The sequence below is a fragment of the Melanotaenia boesemani genome, chromosome 17, assembly GCF_017639745.1.
Source record: "Melanotaenia boesemani isolate fMelBoe1 chromosome 17, fMelBoe1.pri, whole genome shotgun sequence".
Classification (NCBI taxonomy): domain Eukaryota; kingdom Metazoa; phylum Chordata; class Actinopteri; order Atheriniformes; family Melanotaeniidae; genus Melanotaenia; species Melanotaenia boesemani.
In genome coordinates, this window is record NC_055698.1 from 29451 (window position 1) to 50082 (window position 20632).

General features: G+C 38.9%; 2 protein-coding genes across 2 annotated transcripts in view; both read left to right on the forward strand.

Annotated features, from left to right (window-relative positions):
* The window catches only part of LOC121656830 (tropomyosin alpha-3 chain), a 31883-nt gene extending 24323 nt beyond the window's left edge, over window positions 1–7560 (forward strand). Inside the window, exons 5-10 of the mRNA XM_042011997.1 lie at window positions 923–993; window positions 1330–1405; window positions 2225–2287; window positions 2434–2503; window positions 6870–6948; window positions 7318–7560. Of these exons, the coding sequence (XP_041867931.1) occupies window positions 923–993; window positions 1330–1405; window positions 2225–2287; window positions 2434–2503; window positions 6870–6948; window positions 7318–7321 (363 nt within the window). The 3' untranslated portion in view covers window positions 7322–7560. The remainder of the gene's footprint in view (window positions 1–922; window positions 994–1329; window positions 1406–2224; window positions 2288–2433; window positions 2504–6869; window positions 6949–7317) is intronic.
* Window positions 7561–8336: 776 nt separating this feature from the next.
* On the forward strand, window positions 8337–20484 carry s100v2 (S100 calcium binding protein V2). Its single transcript, XM_042011998.1, has 3 exons — window positions 8337–8488; window positions 9333–9464; window positions 19599–20484. The coding sequence occupies exons 1-3, from the start codon at window positions 8480–8482 to the stop codon at window positions 19767–19769; spliced, it is 312 nt and encodes a 103-aa protein (XP_041867932.1). The 5' UTR covers window positions 8337–8479; the 3' UTR covers window positions 19770–20484.
* The last annotated feature ends 148 nt before the right edge of the window (window positions 20485–20632 follow it).

Consider the following 20632-nt stretch of genomic DNA (forward strand, 5'->3'; position numbering starts at 1 on the left):
TGTTTTGACCGGAAGGGCAAAAAGGTTTTTGACCGCAGTGGCGCGAGTTAACTAAACTGTATTGTCTGTCTTGAAATGCATGATCGCAGAATAAATAGAAAAGGTCTGCATAGCAATTGGAAGTGGACATTTATTATTAGTTTAATGACAGCGACAAGGCGCGTCAACCACCACCGAGTCAAACATTCTCAGTGCTTTGCAATAGGCTGGCAGGCAGAATCACACAGGCAGAATCGGTGCAGGTAAAAGGGTTTATTCTCAAAATGCAGGACAGGGAACCACACATGACAGGGAGCTAACCAAAGGATCTGACAAGAGCAAACTGAAAACCATGGGGTATATATGCAGAGGAGGGAGTAACAGGTGAAGTCAGTAATTAGACCAGGTGAACTAACGAGCTAGAAACAGAAACCATAGGAACACAAGAGGGAAAACAGATAAACTTAACTAAACATGACAAAACCCAAACCATGATCTTAAAACAGAAACCAAACATGACAAAAACCAGAACTATAAACGAAAATCATAACTAAAAAACGACATACATGATCATGATGCAAACACAGCCCATGATCATGACAGATAGGAGCCACAGGCTGGAGAGCCTTCTGGCCAAACACGCTTCAAAGAAGCTTCCCCAAGTTAAAATAAGGATGGACAATAAATTTAAATGTGCCATTTGTAAATCTATGAATATTCATGTGGAAATGAATTAGTGCCAGCAGTATTTTCGTATGGCTGTGATGATTAAGTATGATTAGAAAAACATCTATAACATCCTATGCTGTGTTTTTTTTTATTTATTTATTTATTTATTTTTTTTTATAACAATTCTTTCATAATTGGCTCTACTGGAGAGGGTTGTTTTAATTGTTTTGTTAAGTTAATTAACATTATAAATGTAATGCTTTGTTCCCCCCAGGTAGCTCGGAAACTGGTGATTGTAGAAGGAGAGCTAGAGCGTACAGAAGAGAGGGCAGAACTGGCTGAGGCGTGAGTGTCCAAATCTATGTACTGGCCCATATTTTGTCTGGAAGCAAGGAAAAGACCATCAAGTTTGGTATCATTTAAAGCTGGAAAGTCTTTTACAAAGTTTAACACCAACATTACACTAAGGCTGGAAATTACAATCTATCTATCTATCTGTCTATCTGTCTATCTATCTGTCTATCTGTCTGTCTGTCTGTCTGTCTGTCTGTCTGTCTGTCTGTCTCTCTGACTTAGCGTTTTAGCAAATTCTACAATTACAGTTTTTTTTCCCAAACTCCTCCAGCTCATACTGGTATCCTTACTGCCACCTGTTTTTCCTCTTCTGTCTATAAAATAAAGTAAATGTGCTGAACTGGAGGAGGAACTGAAGAACGTCACCAACAACCTTAAGTCTTTGGAGGCACAAGCTGAAAAGGTAGGCCAAGCCAGAAGTCTGGCTAAGTACACCACTGGCTTATTACCATTTTATAGATCGCTCTTTTCACGCATGCTCATGAGTCCTGACATTTTCTCCATATTACTGGAGGGGCTGGATGTGAGAATGTAATTTCCAAATTAGGCCAGATTCCCAGTAAAAAGTTCAGATACCTGTCCAAAGAAGACCTTCAGTGAATGGGCCATCCCAGATCCCAGTTGTCTGAAGGATTTGGGGAGCAGAAGGATGCCTTTGCTGCTTTGTTATTTGTCTTCCTCCACATTCTTAGGGTGACATTGCTGACCCAACAAAATACAAGTATGTGCATCATCTATAGAACAGTTCACATAAGTGTGTACATTTTAAGTCTGTAAATGAAAAGTTAGGGTCTATCTTTCAGAACCTCGTTAATTTATTATAAATTGGTTTGAAGTTATTTGTCTGCACGGAGATGACACTATACAACAACATAATTTATTTAGCCACTATACAAATAAAGATGAATTGAATTAAATTAACTGTAATATTTGTTATGCTGTGATCAAAGCATCATTTTTGTAGCTACTTATTTGAATCTAATCTGATCTACATTTTTCTCTGCCAAAGCAAGTTTGCACGGTGTCAGATCCAAATTTTCCATGCCATGTCTTAGGTGTGACCAAAAAGTAACACAGGGAGATACACCCTAAAATCGTCAAGTAGTCAGGCTCCATCTTTCAGAAACCTTGTTAGTCATCTCATTGCATATGTGCTGCGTTGCTGAAGGGCATTCGGCCATGATGCAGAACTGACTTTCAGTTATTCTGTTTCTTAACACAGTACTCTCAAAAGGAGGACAAGTATGAAGAAGAAATCAAGATCCTAACTGACAAACTGAAAGAGGTGAATATAAAGAAGCAATAGACTTTTTATGGTGAATATCCTAAAGATTTTCATTAAGTCATTTAAAATTTAATTATTGCACTCTGTTCAAGTTTGTAGACCTTAAACATTACAGCATTTTATCAAAAGTTTTTTGTTTATCTCAGGCTGAGACACGAGCTGAGTTTGCTGAAAGATCTGTGGCCAAACTGGAGAAAACTATTGATGATTTGGAAGGTATGCTGCTGATTTCTACAAAGTCCATCTGTTTGTAGAACTTTAGATTTACAAATGAACTTGAAAAAGGAACTGCCATTTTGACATTTCAAAGTCAAATTGAAATTATCAGTTGTGCACTTGACAATGTGGTTGATATTTAATAATATATATATATATATATATATAAGCAATTCTCCTAAATTTCCACATAAATTACATACTTTAATTTACTGAGAAAACCCTAACCCTAATGTCACCAACAACCTCAAGTCTTTGGAAGCGCTATATATATATATATATATATATATATATAAACAGCTCTTCCCGTACCCAACCTCCCATCTTCCATGGGTAGGGTAGGTCACTGTTTATCTCCAGCTGATATTTCTATCATTGAGGATGGCTACATCAAGCACTGAGGATTTCCTTTGCTGCTTAGCCATGATCACAATGTCCGAGAGCAGCATTTCTCACTGCGGTTATATGTGCAGTTAAATTCCAGCTGTGAGTGACGGCTCACATCACCGTATATCTGTCAGTGCACCAGACACTGTTTCAGTTCTGATTCCGTTCTGGAGTCTCAGAACCATGGTGCTTTCTGGCGAAACTGGTCCGTGTTTAAAAAACTTCAACCATAAAAAAAAGATCTTTACTCTGTGGAACTAAACAAACAGATTTGGATAGGAAAATTGACGATTACGTTGTCTGGCTTCATAACCTAAAGTTTTCTGAAATAAAAAGCATATTTAGATGACAGAGAGAATTTTACATGCCTTGGCTCAACTGAATGCACTTCTTTACTTGATCAGAGACTGAGGTTACCAAAAACCAAACCCTACTAAATTTCTTTCTACTAAATGATAACACTGTACCTTTTTAGTAATGAGCTCTTCCTTGCTAGCTGCTGGTTTCACATTAGGTTTGAGTGTGCACGAGCTTGTGTGTCTCTCTGGGAGGTGAGCAGGGCGAGGACTGGGCCCGCTGCTAACTAGGACAGTGTTTGTGGTGCATATTAAAGGGGGAAAATATCCCGATTTTCCTAAAAATAACTCTTCATAAACAGCAAATTTGAATTAATCGATCAAACTGATTTATCACCCAGCCCTACCATCCTTCTATTTTCCCCTGCTTATCTGGGGTCGCAGGGGCAGCTGCCCAAGCAGGGAAACCCAGACTCCCTCTCCCCAGCCATTTCTTTCGAGGGGATCCCGAGGTGTTCCCGGCCAGCCGAGAGATGAAGTCCCTCCAGGGTGTCCTGGGTCTTTCTCGGGGTCTCCTCTCAGGGGGACGTGCCCAGAACACCTCACCAGGGAGGCGTCCAGGGGGGCATCCAAGCCACTGTAACCAGCCCAGTCTCAGTTCTGGCTTGTCCAAGAAATCTTTAAACTCGTTACTCTGTGTTGTGTGTGGGAATCAGAGGAGGGGTGGCTGGCTTGTTGTTCGGGCCGCTGTTTGTTCTGAACAAACAGAAAGATGCTAGTCAGACACAGTTGACTCTCTCATGGATGGTTCACATACAAGACACTATACCAGACAGGCAAGGTTAACGAAAACTAACAAAAAAACGAAAACTAAAATTAAAAAACCATTCTTGTTAACTGAAATAAAAATAAAAACGAGAGTTTTAAAAAAAAAAGAAAACTAACTTAAGCTGTATTGTGTGTTTACAAAACAAACTAAAATTTTAGCAAAAGTGTCCTTTGTTTTCGTTTTTTGTAAATTTATTTCATACATAAGCCCTCAGGGTTGATATGAAACCTGTTTACTTTGCTCTGCCGGATTTACGGCAGGTGTCTGCATCGTAAGGCACCTGAAGGTCCGTGACGTCACGTGTCAACAGCGTGACCTCCCACGCCGGCTAGCATGATGCTACGGAGAAAGTTAGAGAAAGGGAGGAGAGTCCTGTTTGGGATTTCTTTCGTTATGACCATGTCAAAGATAAAAGTGCCTTGTAGAAGAAGCAGGTGGTAAAATATGTGGAAGGAAAACCCACAAATCTGAAAGTTCATTTGAAAAGCTGCACGAGAAGGTTAACCAGGAGCACCTGGACCAGGTAGCCTCTCTGTCCCCCCTCCCCAGAAAGAGAAGCTCCAGCCAGGCCGAGCAGCATGGGGAGGGAACATGAGTCACAGTCAGTTACACACACACACACAGAGGCTGTGTCCGAATGTCCACCCTACTCCCTAACCCCTTGTTCACTACATAGTGACTCATTCTCTTGGCGATTCGGACATGAAGCTCCCTATTTTTTCCTTGCCGCAGACCACGTCACCATGGCGATCACAACACTCATCAAGATGTCATTCCAAATCCAATCCAAAGTTGTGTGTGAATATTTTTATTTTTATTCCTTATGTTGTATTTTGTCCTTTGTTTGCTTATAGGTCATTTCGCGCTGCTTGATTTTTTTCACCTCCACCGCCATGTTTAGCTTCTGTCCGCAATGCATTGTGGTCTTTATTGACCCATCTATAGATGGGTCAATAAAGACTATAGTGACCATCGATGCTCACTACTTTTCAAGATGCATTGTGGGTAATTTTGAGTGCACTTCTTTTTTCTCTCTGGAGATTCGGACACCTCTACAAAATGGCATGAGCCCTCCAGGCCACTATGTAGGGAATAGGGTGCACATTTGGACACAGCCAGCATCTTGCACACGCACACACGCAAACAGACCTACACACAGTCACACACAAAATCTTGAAAAGCTGAATTTGAGAGGCTTAAATTTGTTTTTGTTTACAATGTTGGACTGCAGGCTATGTACACTTAGTATAGAAGGCAAGGCACTTCATTCTTTATAACACATTTCATGTACAGGACAATTAAAAGTGCTTTACATAAAACAAAACATTGCAGATGTTAAGAAATAGTCAAAGGCAGCAACACATAGCAAGAATCACAATAAAATAATAAATTACATTAAAATGATTAAAAGCGAAATAAGTTAATAAGTTACCGTGCAGAATTTATAGATGCACGAGAAAAGAAATGTTTTTAACCTGGATTTAAAAATGTCTACATTTGGTGAAAGTTTGTTCAGATGTATTCTGGGCCTAAACCATTCTGGGATGTAAACAATCAGAAGGGTTTAAAATCTATTCTGTGACTGACTGGAAACCAGTATAAAGTGGAAACCAGTATAAACTAGAAACCAGTATAAAGTGGAAACCAGTATAAACTAGAAACCAGTATAAAGTGGAAACCAGTATAAAGTGGAAACCAGTATAAACTAGAAACCAGTGTAAAGATGTTAGAACTGGGTTGATGTGTTCGGATCTCTTAGTCCTGGTTAAAACTCTAGCAGCAGCGTCTTGGATGAGCTGCAGATCTTTTTAGGAAGTCCTGTTAAAGACCATGACAGTAATCCAGTCTACTGGAGATGGATCATGGAGGAGTTTCTCCTGGTCTTACTGGGAGACTAAAATTTTAATTCTGAAAAGAAAAGAAAAGCACATCAACATCCAGCTGAGATAGATCAGTATCTTAACCAGCTGCTGGCTCTGTGTTCTACCAGACACGTTTACTTTCTAAAATATTCACTGCTTTATCATGTCCAGTATAACATGTGAGGTCCTGTACTGTTAATCAGCTGCAGTGGTTTGTACTAAAGCTGCTGCACTTCTAATGCAATTCTATATGTAGTTAATTATTCATTGTTTCAATGAATAATTTAAACCTAGTCCAGAGTTTGTTGGGTTGTTGAGGTTGTTCATGATGAGTCAGATATATATATATATATATATATATATATATATATATATATAAAACCAACAAAAACAGACAACATCCCACAGTCCCGCCCACCACCCATTCTTACTGTACCACTTTATTCTTTTTAGCAATATTTGAGATGTTTTTAGAAATGTAGGTGTTTCCATTACCAGTTTTTATTGCAGTATTTAGGTTTTGCGCAGTTCTAGGGGTAATAGAAACCCCGCTACAGTCATTTACTCCAGACAGGCTGAGAAACAGCTGAAGGAAGGAAAGATATTAAGCTATTGATAAGCTGGCAAATATCACTGCCATGTGTTATTTCTAACAGTTTTAAGACTGTTTTAGTGTTTCAGGTGTGTTGTTAAGAAACAAGAGGAAGATTTATCAGGCTGAATTCTGTCGGATGTCTGAAATCATCTCTGAAGGAGAACAAACAGAAAATCAGAGCAGTCAGAGTTAGTGACTTCCAAACTTCCAAATCTCGGTTTTTATTATCAGACCTGAACTTTTTAGCATAAGAACTTAAAGTTTTCAGTCAGAATAGTAAAGTAAATTAATTCTACTAAAAATTTCATTTTTATATCTCGTCTTACATATTGCTTATTTTCATATAATGTCCTACTGCTAATGTTTTACTATTCTTGATCTGTGTGTTTACATATAGATGAGCTTTATGCTCAAAAGCTCAAGTACAAAGCTATCAGCGAAGAACTGGATCACGCTTTAAATGACATGACATCTATGTAAGTAGTAGTACTCACCACAAGTAAGTTTATACGTATCAAGCCTGCCAATCTAACTTTCTTTGGTGTATATCAAAATAACTTCATAGACTAATCTATGAGGTTGCATTTACCAAATCTTTATTTCTCAGCCTGTGAAAATGTATGAACCTGACACTATCTGAATGGTAGATCTTAGATTTTTTTTTTTTCTTTTTATATAAATTTTTACTTTTCGTTTTGTTTACAAGTGTTTTGAGGAGAAAAAAAAGAAAGGAAAAAAAAAAAAAACACTGTACATGTGTTTTGAAAATGATCACTAACCAGATGTGATGAAGGCAATAGATATAAGGGTACATTGACTTTTTATCTCTTTTCTTTCATTTTTAGCTAACTGCCCTGAAGCTTCACCATGGCTAGCTGTGGCTCTATTCCTTTATTCTCCAGCTTTTCTTTAAACCATTAAAAGTAGTTAAACCCTCACTCTGTGGTGATTTTTAGCTTCCTGTAACTTATTTTACTCCTCCATCAATTGTTTACTGATTGAAATTATTTTTGTCTATCATATCTTCAAGGATGGATGGATATCTTTAAGGGCTGTGAGAAAAAAATAAAAAAAATGTTTATGAAATGATGAAAATTTTGTTTTTATTCCTTGCAAAGTGAATTTCCCAAGGGTGAGAATTACTTAAATTACTATTAATATTTATTAAATTATTAGAATTATAAATATACAGTGTATGTATATACATATATATCCTTCCATTCATCCATGGGGGTGGGGGATGCGTTAATTACAATTAATTAATAAATTACAAATAAATTAACGCGTTATAAAAATGAACACATTTAATCACAATTTACGTTCGTAACAATGTGGAATGAAGAGTAGTTAGTGCATGATTTCTGGTACACCAGTTAAACTCAGACATGTCCGAGCTAAGCTAAATCAGTGTTGGTGCTCTATTTAACACGTTTTCAGACCCATCTGGTGACTCTATTTCAAAGAAGCAACTTGCAACACATCTGGAGACTTTTTCTGGTGTTATTGTAGATTTTGAAAACTTTGACTTTTTGTTATGTTTCTTATATTTACTTATTCTCAATGAGCAGGCATTCACAGCCCCCCCCCCCCCCCCCCCCCCCTTAATCTAAGAATCTGATCAAAAGAAAATGTATGAATATATATTGTATGTATGTGTACATATGGACAGACAGACAGATGATTTGAACCTGCATTGCCTGCGTTAATCGGCAGGCTTTGGTTGGTGGTTTCCAGACTCTACAGGTGTGAACCTGTTATTCCAGTCAAATGTCTGATATGTCTGTTGCCTCCATGATAAACAAGTCATTTTGTTCAAAGCTGAACAAGAAGAAAGAAGCAGACGGTAAGATGGGAATGTGGAACATTTCTTGCGTTGCGAAAGCTTTGAGCTCCTCCTTCCTGGCTCCTCTGCTGCTGAGGGAGGATCCAGGAAAGCTGCCAGGTTAGTGGAACGATCGACGCCCAACTGACACCACTGAGACAGAAAGAAAAGTTTGTCCAGTCGAAATGGCTAAGGTAAGACTAATGAGAAACTCTGCTGGTGTTTAATTAACGTTAAAGTTCAAGAGAGATGTCTTTACTCGGTCGGCTCGGTTTAATTTTACTGTTGGACAGTTTATTCGGTTAGATAAGTTATAAAGTCCGGTGACCACCGCACAGCACGCGGATGAGCGGCTCGTCGCATAAGGAGATAGCCTATGACATGTTTGGACCCTAATCCTGTTCCTGGACGGACCACAGCCCGAAATTATGAGTTTCAGAAAGAAACTTTCCAGATGCGGTCAGCGGCTCCACCCCGAAGAGGCGCAAACAGCGCAGTGTGCCAAGAACTGCCTGCGTTCAGACAAGAAGCTCCATATGTGCGCTGGTCTGACTGGCCAACATGTTTATACCACGTAGCACGTTTCTTTGTTCATTTTAGGGTCATAAACATGCATTAAAATGGACTTTTAACCCATGTCACTCAGATTGTGGAAGTCGGATGTCTGGAGCACATTTTCTGATCGCTGTTCAGATAGGTAGGTAGGTAGGTAGGTAGGTAAGTAGATAGGCAGGTAGGTAGATAGGTAGGTAGGTAGGTAAGTAGATAGGTAGGAGCAGAGAAGATTTCTGTTCTCCATTGAAACATGAGTAAGAGACAAGGTAAAATCCAGTTTTCCCTCACCTGACTGTCTACGGTCACTGAGTTTCAGCTTGATCTGGGTCTGAATACTGACACATACCCTAAAGATATTCTTTGGTTTGTTTCCACATCTTTCTGTAAACTTTGGAAGATCATTGACTTGTTTCAGATTTGCTAATGTGTCCTCAGCTGCTCTTTTCCCCTGGTTTAATAAACATTTCATTTTTTTTTTCTCAGAACTCAGACCTGGAGAACGCCATCAATACACTGGTCACCCAGTTCCATGCTGCCTCAGCGGACAAAGCTCCAGTTCTAAAAACCGATGAATTCAAAGGTCTTTTGTCCTCCCAGCTACCCAACATGGTGAAGGTAAAACCGCCATTTCTCTTCTTGTCTTTGCTGAAACCACATTTCCTGTTGACTGCAGCACCTGGGTGTGGCGGCCTGCCTCACCTACACGGCTCATACACGGAACCACAGAATTAGGCTGGTTACACACACACACACTGTGAGACAGGTCTTATCCACACACACACACACACACACACACACACACACACACACACAGTAAGACAGGTCTTATCCACACACACAGTGAGACAGGTCTTAGCCACACACACACACACACCTACACACACGCTTCTTTCCAGGAAGAAATGAGGAGACGACGATTCATTTGTATTTATCCCTGCAGCTTCAGCAAGCGGATAAAACGCCAACGTCTTTTTTTTTTCTATTTTTCTAGTAAAAGTTTGTGAGAAAGCTTGTTGTTTTTAAATTACCTCAATATCTTTGCTTTTATTGTAGACAGGTAAACATTTAGATGATGGTCTGTAGATATTTTAGCTGTACCATTAAAAACACTGCCACTGGCTCCCCAGGGACCCCAGAGAATTGAACCACAGTCCTCCAGACCCAAGTCCACCTTAAAAGTAACCACTTTTATTAACCCAAGAGGTAACAGATAAAACTGAGTCATGTCCTCTGGTGTTTCCATGTCTCCAAATGAACTGAATCCACGTCTGTTGGATCAGGTCTGGTTTCTGCTTTTTCTGGGACTGTAGAAATCTTCATCCACAGAAACAAAGCTAGTTTAGCAAGATTTTTCTAATGAAAAAAGTGACTCATTAAAATCACACTGGGTTTAAAGTTGAAAGGGGCAACCAGCTAAATCATTTTACCGCTAGGTTTGCTGTTGTGCGCTAGGGATGTCACAATTACAGAATTTTTGGTACAAGCATTGTCAAACAAAAAAAATCATGATTTTTATGCATGCAAATGAACTTCCCAAAACTATGTGTAAAATCACCTGAACACTCCTTATGTTAGTTTTATTTATTGTTAGTTATTGCTTTTCATGCCAAAATAGCTGAATTGATTTAACAACAAAGTAAAGTAACTAGGAAGTCTCATTCCAACTAAATCCCCTTTGCTATGTAAAGAATAAATAGATCTTACATATTAACTCGGATTAAATTGGATGGAAAAGGTTACATGAGCTCTACCTGGATGTGGGAGACTTCTTTCTGTAAACCACATTTCAACAATGATTTTGGACATTTCTTTTCAACCTGAGTAGAGTTTAGAAACACAGGAAAAACCATCCTGTTTGAGAGCGAGCCTCAGAACGGGATTACTGGTGGAGACGGTAGATTAAAGGACTATGGCTCCGTTTAGAGAATCAAGACACTTGGAGAGAGAGATCTGTTTGTCTTTGTAAGCGTTGCTGGACTTTAGCATCATTGTACAGCATATGTATGCTCTGAAAATAAAGAAAGGCAATGAAAATGTATTACAAACGCTCAGCACATTATTCAGCAGTTAAACCAATAAACATTCCTAAATAAGCTGCCATATGAGCACATGATTTCAAGGTTCACCAGCAGGGGCAGATCTAGAAAAGTATTGATGGGGTGGTAAGGGAGGGGCAGGAATTTTTCAGGGGTAACAGTAGCATAAGTGTCTGTGTGTATATAATATATTTTATATATATATATATATATATATATATATATATATATATATATATATATATATATATATTCCTTACACACACACACCCTTGAAATGTCATAAACAAATAAATGGGAAATCATATTATATAATAAATATATGAATTTTCCGTAGGAGTGAGAGTGAGTGGTTGTTTGTTTCTGTGATGGACTGGCAACCTGTCCAGGTGTACCTGCCTCTTGACTGCTAAGTGCTGGGATAGACCCCATGTCCCAGAAATGGACTGAGCAGTTAGGGAAATGAATAAATGAAAGATGGATCATGTATGCAGAAGATTTAATTTAATTTTGCATCATCTGAGGCAGCACTGGCACAAAAACATTGTATTAAAATGTAGCCAAGAACTCCATCAGAGTGATAGGACTTTCAGCCTCTTCTTTCAAAAATGTGGGACTTGATGGATTTAGTGCCTGTACACCTTTCATAATGTTACAATTTATGCTTGAAAATCGTCTTCCTATTTCTCCAATCATGTTATCCAGAACTGGATAATACACAGACATAGAAAAAGTGTCTTTGCTATCTGGAACTACATGCTGTCCCAAAGTGGAGGGAATGGCACTATCCTGAAGCACCTTTGTTGTTTGTCTTGACCTCTTTGGTTTTCTCTGAGTTATGTCAATGTTACTTCGTTCACATAAGTCAAGTGTTTCACTCCACATTTCATCAAAAGAGTCTTGACTACGGTACTGGACCAGTGTCTCTTTAAGAGACACAATAAGATCAACAACTTTAGAATAGTCCACTGTTTTAGACTAAAGCATGTCTTATAAATATTTGGAGTCACTCAAGACCTTTCGGAACAAAACAAGAGATCCAACAAAATTTAGATCAATCTGAGCCAATATCCCTCTTGCTTCAATAGCTCTTTGTGCATGGTCTTCAGATGCAATTTCTTCAAGCACCTGCACTATTGCAGGCAACCTGTCCATAACATTACGACATGCTATGTGTCTGCAGGCCCAGTGTGTGTCACTTAGCTGTTGGGGCTTCCTTTGTACGCCATCAAACATCTCCCACTGCACCTCCAGCCATCTGCTATGTACATATGAGCCAGATATGAATACATACATTCTTTCTAACAATGAGAAGAAGTTTCCTGCATCCGGCACACTCTTTACAGAGTCTACTATGACCAAGTTTAAGCAGTGTGAACTGCAGTGAACATAGAAGGCGTGTTTAGCTACATCTTTTATTTTAGCTTTGACACCTGCATGTGCTCCACACATCACTGCAGCCCCATCATATCCTTGGCCTACAAGGTTTTCCTTATACTCCAGCCCATGCTTCTCAAGAAAGCTTATAATCTTGCTACTTTAGGCTGTAGCTTTCATGAAGCACACCATCATAGTAGTATCTAAGAATGAAGGACATTTGCTCTTTTTTTTGAACATCTTTAGTTTAATCCACAATCACTGAAAACTGCTTGCTCTTTTTAACCTCTTGAATGATTTCCTCTTTAACCATTGCAGCCAAGCATTCAAGTATTTCATTTTGGATTGTTTTTCTAGTGTATTTTGCATTTTTAGCTTGTTGTTCAAGTCTTTTTTAATCATAGGGTTATGGTTACCCAGCAATCTAATACAGACAGGAAAACACCTTTTTTCTGAGTCAGGAGATTCTCTGTGACCCTGCTGAGCTATGTTTTCTGTGGCAGTTAGAACTAGGATCTCAGCTAGTGTTTTAATGAAGTACTGATTTTCCAACACCTTTTTCTTATTTTGCTCATCCATTAGTCCCAACATTGAGGTATTTTTGTCTGCACTTTTCTTGTTCTCTGTCCATTCATGGCTTTCATATCTGGAATGAGAACAGAAACCACTGTCTTTCATTGTTGCCTTTTTCCAATTATGATACCCCTCGAGTGAGGTCTAAACAGTCCTCGGAGCATCGGGGAGGGAAAAATGCCTACAGGCAAAACAATAAGCTGCATATTTTAACTGTGGTACTCCAGCCAAGGGTTGGATTGGTACCAGTCACTGCGGAAGCTTCTTCTGGCCCCTCCTTGAAAAGTTTTTGGGAAACTCTCCTTTAGGTTGTGCCACCAGGACTTGGATATGTCTATAAGATGGACAGTATAACAATAAATAAAAACAGTATTTGAAATAATCATTGGTTAACTATCAGGCTGAATTCGTGTTCACTCTATAATATTTTGTCCTATGAAGACATTTTTAGGTAAATTTGTTTAATCATGGAATTTAACTTAAGCTCAGTTTCCATACCTTGTGGACCTGATCTACTAGAGATGTTTGACGGCTCAGATCCTCTCTTTTGACTCTCTGAGCCATGTATGCTGTCTCCTCTCTCACTTTCTCCTTCCTCAACTAGGTGCAACTCTCCCTTTTCCATGTCTTCAGTGCAGTGATCTTCTTCCTCCTCCTCCTCCTCTCCCTCATCTTGGTCTTGCATTATCTCACTGTTACATTTGTGTTGTTCTTCCTCTCCTTCCACCTCATCATCTCTGTCAACCTCGCTCAGTTCTTTCATTTTTGTCTTTTCTCTCTCCTTTCTCTTTGGTATGAAAAACTAGAAATGTTCCCCTTTCTTTTCATTTCTGTAAGATTCAAAGCAACATTAAAATGTTTTCCTTGACTAATGTTTAGCTTTTATATCCTACACAGATTAACTTCAGACCTACAGTAACATTACAAGTAGAGAAATAGTGCTAATTTTTCGTCCTCTCAAAGTGATCTAAACAACTGTCAGAAACTATTAGGGTCAAGTTTTCATTATTGTTCCATTTTATTGAGCTGTAGAAAGTTTGTTTTTACCTCTCTTCTTCCGTGCTGCTGACTTCTATCCAAGTAGCCTCTGCCATGCTTCGCACCACTGGAAACAAAGCATTCTCAGCCGCTGTGAATTACATCATCATGCTGTATTCAAGACCGTGGGAGATCGGAGCTTCATGCTTGAAAGTATCCGATCGATGCGAAAACTATTTCTTCATTTTTGAGTTGCCAGCTGGGGTGGCAAAGCTTTGTGTTATGCCACCAAGATAGATCCGACCCTGATCACCAGTAATATCCATAACTTATGTACAAACTGCTACTTAAACATAATACAACAGCACAGATGCACTATTGGCGAAACAATTTCCAGTGTTAACGTTAGCAGAAGCAAAGCATGCTTAACAGCATTGTAGCCTTATTTCACATGTAAACCACAGTAAATAATTTAACTTTTTTTTTTAACAAAGCATGGTCACAATCACAACAATAAACTGGCTATATTGACATTTCAAACTAAATACTCATAATTAAACCATCACAAGCATTCAAATTTAGCTGCAGTACTAGCAAAGGCAGTGATTACTATTCCTGAAACACAGGCCACTTGGCTAACTCAAACTCACACAGCATATTTCCATGTAACTACACAAACTGGAATAACCATCAAATTATCCATAACTAAGAAGTGGAAAGCACTTATATTTCCTCAAAAAGGTACACATAATGCTTGTTAACTGGTCTGCTGCTTGTCAGTGTGGCTGAACATGTCCTGACTAGGGATGTCACAATTACCCATTTTCTTGGTACAATTATTGTCTTAAGAAATAATCACGATTTTACAATTATCATGATTATTGTGCGTAAATCAATTTCTCAGCACTATAATGTGTAAAATCACTTGAACACACCTTATGTCTATTATTATTAATATTATAATGTCTTATAATTAATATAACAACAAAGTAAAGTAAATAAAAAGGCTCATTCTGTCTCGTGTGGGGGCAGAGGTGAGGACCCAAGTGCAGGCAGAATCGGTGCAGGTAAAGCATTCATGACAAAAACCCAGAACTATAAACCAAGAGCAAGACCGAACTCAACATGACAAAAACTAAAATCCTAAACCATGATCGACATCTAACACACACCAAAACCCAGGAACCATGACACATTCCAGCTAAATCTCCTCTTCAGTGTAAAGAATAAATAAATCCTACATATTAACTCTCACATGGAAAAGGCTACAGATCAGGACATTGGAGGCTTCTTTGTGTAAACCACTTGATAAAAATGGTTTTGAACATTTCTTTTCAACCTGAGTAGAGTTTAGAAACACAGGAAAAACATCTAGCTAGCTTTGACTTCCAGCTGCCCTTTAATCAGAATAGCTGTCATTTGTTTATCACATAAAATAATACTACAATTGTGAAAATAAAGACCGTATATCTGGAATTAAATGCTGTTTCTTCTCATGTTGGGTCGATTATGTTTGAAACGCAAAACATCTGTCACAAAAGACGTATGTAGTTTCTTTGTCTCATCTGTATAGCGTAATGTTCAGTGAATGTGTTACATGACATGAAATTTGATTTCAGTGTTATGTTAGATTAACTTTAGCACCATTTAAGAAAACTGGTTTATTTCTAATCTGTAAGCTACAAGGTAATGTTTAGTGAACGTGGCTGAATCGGTCACTTTAAGCTGTAAGATCAACCTGAGCCATAACAAATGACACAATAACATTTCATTTTAATACTACATTAGATAAATATTAGTATTTATCCAAACTGTTGTGTAATTTTCTACAGCCTAAAAAGCTGCTGGTTAAACGTATTGGATGTATTTCCTCCTTTCTCTGTAATCTTTTGCAGGCTGGTGAGCCATCCTCAACAATGACACCTTAGTAATCTTTATTTTTTAACCCAAAAACAAACTAAAATTAAAATCCCACAAGGATGTCCTAATCTGTTTATTTGGAGGAAAAAACTCTTCCTCTGCCATCTGTGGCCTCATCTGCAACCCTCAAATTTATACTTGCGCGGCGTCTGCGTCGCCACCGTAGGTTCGACGTAGCTACGCAGAGGCAGAGGTACTCCCTTGTGATTGGTCAGTTTGGGATCACGTGTTGCTAGGTATCTGGATTTTCTCACTGGATTTGTGTGGTAACCACCGTTTTTAAAAACAATAATCGGTCGATCAAGTTGATGAGAGGCTGATCGAATTCTTTCTTCGTTTTCTTCCACAAGCTAATAAAGACACTGAACCAAACTGGACGCCTCGTGCAGCGTGATTGGGCTTTTTGGGGCTTCGTACCCCATCTCTGGATGGGGAGTTGTTGTTAACTCCCCCCTGACCTGGCGTCCTGGCTCCCCCTTGCCGTAGCATTTGTGTTGTACCTCGCCAGTCTCAAGCTGTGATAGCAGTTGCCGTCTGTGGATGTTAGAACGTTCAGCTACTAGTTGTTTGGCAGTGAGTGTTGATTGTGGTTTCGAAGATTCTATATTTCCCACATTCTCTGCATGTAACCTCTGACTAGGGTTACTGAAGTAGTAGCATTCCAACAGAGCTTTGTTCTCGCCTCTCGTCCATTTCCGTCTTATTTCAGTAGCCCACTTCTCGCCAGGGTGCTCTGGTTTCCCAGCACCTGACGCAGACATCTACACCTCGGGTCTGCCCACTTCTTGATTAGCTTTTCATGCCTAAGCAGGCATCTTTGTGTATGTTAGGTTCATCAAAGTTCTTACATTCTTCATTGTGACTCTGTTTCTTCAACTCTTGGTGTGAAAAGAGTGATGTATCGCAAGACAAGAAAAATGAAGAGAAGAGTAAAAGTGAAGAGAAGGCGTGCGTGTCTGTGTGCAACTTTTGAGTCTTTTGTTCAAGTTTGGGGGCAGTCCATGTAATCTCATGTGTAAGTCAGAAGATTCTAAACATTAAATTCATGTAAATTGTACTGGAAAATTGATTTACTATTCAAACAGGAAAAGTTAACCATAAGTGATTATATCAAGAATTTTTAAAACATTAAAGAAAAGGAATGATAAGGCTCACCATACATGGATCAACAAACATTAGTGCAGTTCATATGATAGTTTATCATCCCAATTTCAGATTTGTGGGTTTACAGGAGGTCTGTTCAGAACTCCCCAAATACCAAATCATCTTTTAAGCAAGATCCAACTCTCACCCCTTTCTGACAAGAGTATACATTCTGTTATATACGTTAGTATATTCGTTCGGTTGGACATTAAATCAAGAAGTTAAAACCTGAGAGGGGGCTCACAAGCCAGACTCTCCCCCTCCTTGGGGATAAGTTTCTTTGTTGAGAGAAATCCATCTGAAATTTAAGCTAATAGAAAATTAAAAGCAAAGTTCTTGATGTGTCCCATATGTTCCTTTCTGAGCAATGGAATACTCTACAGGTGTAACGTTGTTTTTATTCCATGCAGACATTGCGCTGATCTGCTGATATAACTCATGCATATTTTATTTAAAGTGACGATTTTGAGGGATCAATACCGTTGATTAATTGCAGCATTTACTACTGCGAGTATCTGTAAAATTAAATGATCGTGACATCCCTAGTGTGCTGCAGCATGGACAAGTTCAAAAAAACGAAAACGAAGGACATTTTTGCTAAAAGTTTAGTTAGTTTTAGTTCGTTTTGTAAACACACAATACAGCTTCAGTTAGTTTTCGTTTTGTTAAAACTCTCGTTTTTATTTTTATTTCAGTTAACGAGGATGTTTTTTTAATTTTAGTTTTCGTTTTTTCGTTAGCGAAAACTAACTATAATAACCTTGGACAGGACTCTCTTGCAAATGTATGTGAAAGCTGCAAACGCTCATGGAACTGAGAAACATAATCCAAAACATTCTTTGCAGGAGATGTGTGGGATTCCAAAATCTTCTCTATGAGGATCTTAATGTCCCAACACTAATTCAGCTGGACTAAATCCCAACGATTCTTGAGTGGGCTCCCAAGCAGCAAACAGAGCAAAAGGAATACCTTAATGTACTTATGTAGCATGGACTTTAACATCTGATGCCAGCACCTTGAGATTCCAGATGATACACACTGAAAACAGCATGTTGGATATTCAGTTCCTTGAGAACTAGTTTGAAGAGTTGTGACTGAAAGTTAGTAAAGTTTTGTTAGAGCTTTAACAATTACATTTGAAATGATGTTACACAATGGGATGGCTTCAGGAAAGCGAGTGGCAGCACACATTAGTGTTAATAGGTATTGGTTACCAGCTTTAGTACAGTGGGGAGGACCAACACAGTCTAAAATCAATCACTCAAATGGTTCACCCACTGCAGGAATGGGATGTAAGGGAGCACGAGGAATGGGTTGGTTAGGTTTAACAGCCATCTGGCAGGTGTGACAACCCCTACAGAACTGGGCTACATCGGCTTTTAGCCCTGACCAGTAAAAATATTTAAGAACAAGCTGGTAGTTTTTTGTTATTCCCAAATGTCTCGGTCATTGACTGTCATGTGCCAAGGATAAAATCTGTTGTCTGTAAGATAATAGTATGACATTTTCGTGAACTACATTCCAATCAGAATTAGGAATTACCATAGGACACCACTTACGCATAAGGACACCATTATCTTTGTAGAAGGTTGCAGTCTCTGTACTAGATTTGTCAGCACTTACCACACTTGAAAAACACTTCTGTTGTGTTGGGTCTGCCTTCTGCGCTGCACCCAGATGTGCAGCAGAAACTGGAAGAGAGGCTGCAGTGACCTCCGTTGTCTTCCCCGGTTCCACCCCACCTTAAAGAACGGACAAGAAAACTATCAGCCAAGTCAAAATAATGATTTTCCCACTTTTTTCTACGTGCTTGAGCACGAGTGAGATTGTTAGCTGCCTCAATGTTGACATAGCACATATTTTATTGTTTTACTTACCGAGTTTGAACTTGAGTGCAGTGCAAGGTTAAGGGTTGGAGCCAGAGGACGAGGCAGTGGAGGAAGGCCAGCACAGCATGTCAAAGACGGGCACTCTTATTTGTACACCATGAACCCGGAGGTGTTTAATCAGTAAACCTCCTGTGCATAATATAATGTTTTTTACAAGTGTTGCAATGAGCCAACTTGTCGTTATGTTTATTAAAGTGAAACCACACTTTAATAAACAGGACCGTCGCCACACACCGTTCATCGTTGTGAAGTAACACAAACACTTCTGGCGAATTCATATTCATTGGTTTTTGGCGTCTACTTTTTTCAGTCGGCGGACTGTGTATTAAAACTAGGAATCAAAATTTTAAAATTTGAATGATTCTGGGAAAATCAGAAAGTTCGTCCCGGTTCCACTCAATAATTGATGCCTAACCCTACTCATGAATGCTCAGATACATCTGACATAGCCAGGAAACATGGTCCTGGTTATGTCAGATGTATCTGGACAGGTGGAAACAAACTCCCCATGGTGAGTCTGACTCGCCTGACTTTGCTTCTTATTGTAACGTAATTATTTCATCTTCATTTGTTGACTCTGTCATCATGTGAGACAGTTTATGTTCTGTCTTTGGCAAAGTGGGAGGACGATGTCATCTGAATGCCTTCTGCTTTCTCTCTACTCTGACTTTGTTTCTTCTGCACCATTTCCGAAATATCAGCTGATACTTTATGTTCATTTACCTATCTGGACTAGAGTGCAGTTAGCTAGAGAAAGAGTCTCTGTCAGCCATAGTTTTTCTTACTGAGACACCAGGACCTTCACTGATGCCTATGTTTCTGTGTTCTCACAGGGGATCGGCACCGACCAGGGACTGGGAGAGATTCTGCGGAAGATGGGTGTTGGCGATGGGGAAGGTGTATCTTTCAAACATTTCTGGAACTTAATCCAGTCACTAGCCACCTCGCAGTACAGCACCCTCAGCAGCCAGATGGGTTCCTCATGCAGCTGCATCCTCCTGTGAAGCACTGGCTCCACCACCGGAACAAGACCCCAGTTTCCCAATATAAATACGCACTCTCCCACTTACACATCCAACAGAATAAAAAGGTGTACAGTCTAAGCTGTTTCCAACCTTTATTATTTAAAAACAAATTTAAAATCCACTGATCTCCAGCTATGATCACACCTCTGGTAAACTGTCCAGCATCCTCTGTAACAATTCACATTCAGACTAGTTTAACTGTTGAACAGATTTTAAAGGCTTAAACTACAATTTCATGGAGTCTAGAAAAATATAATGAAGTCATCTTCAACTTTAGAGGCAGATGGCATGTTTCTGTAGACATCAAATGAAGTTTAAATGATTTTCTCATAATGTACATGTTCATTTATTCTATTTGACAGAAAACATGCCCAACATGTCAGAAGCCACAATTTAATTTTTAACATTAAAAGGATGACACCCAGATTTTTTGTGTATATGTCAGATCCTGAAATGTCCTTTTAGGGTAACTATTTAGTTTCTTTCTCAGAAACCATCTTATTGCAGAGTGAAAGCTGTGTGGAGCTGAGAAGGTTGTGAGTAAACGTGAAATGACTGGATTTTAACTGTTGCCTTTATGGTGCCTTTTGGTGGTAATTTTTACTTCTCTGTCTGTGGGACAATGAATTGCTACTATTGTGGTATTTCACAACATCAAGAATCATGTTTAACAATAAAAGTCCTTAAAACTTTACTGTGTTTTCATATTTTGTCATTTTTTCTGTTCTCCCTTCTGTAGCTAAAGAAAACCAAAAAAATTATCAATAAAATAATTCCATTACAACAAATTTTAATTCTGTCATGACTTACTAGTTTATGACAACGGACGAAAGATAAATTGC

Bases quoted from the DNA above. Each gene is read 5' to 3' on its own strand.
- s100v2 (XM_042011998.1), top strand. The intron at 9,465-19,598 runs GTAAAACCGCCA...GTGTTCTCACAG, and splicing joins AGCTACCCAACATGGTGAAG to GGGATCGGCACCGACCAGGG.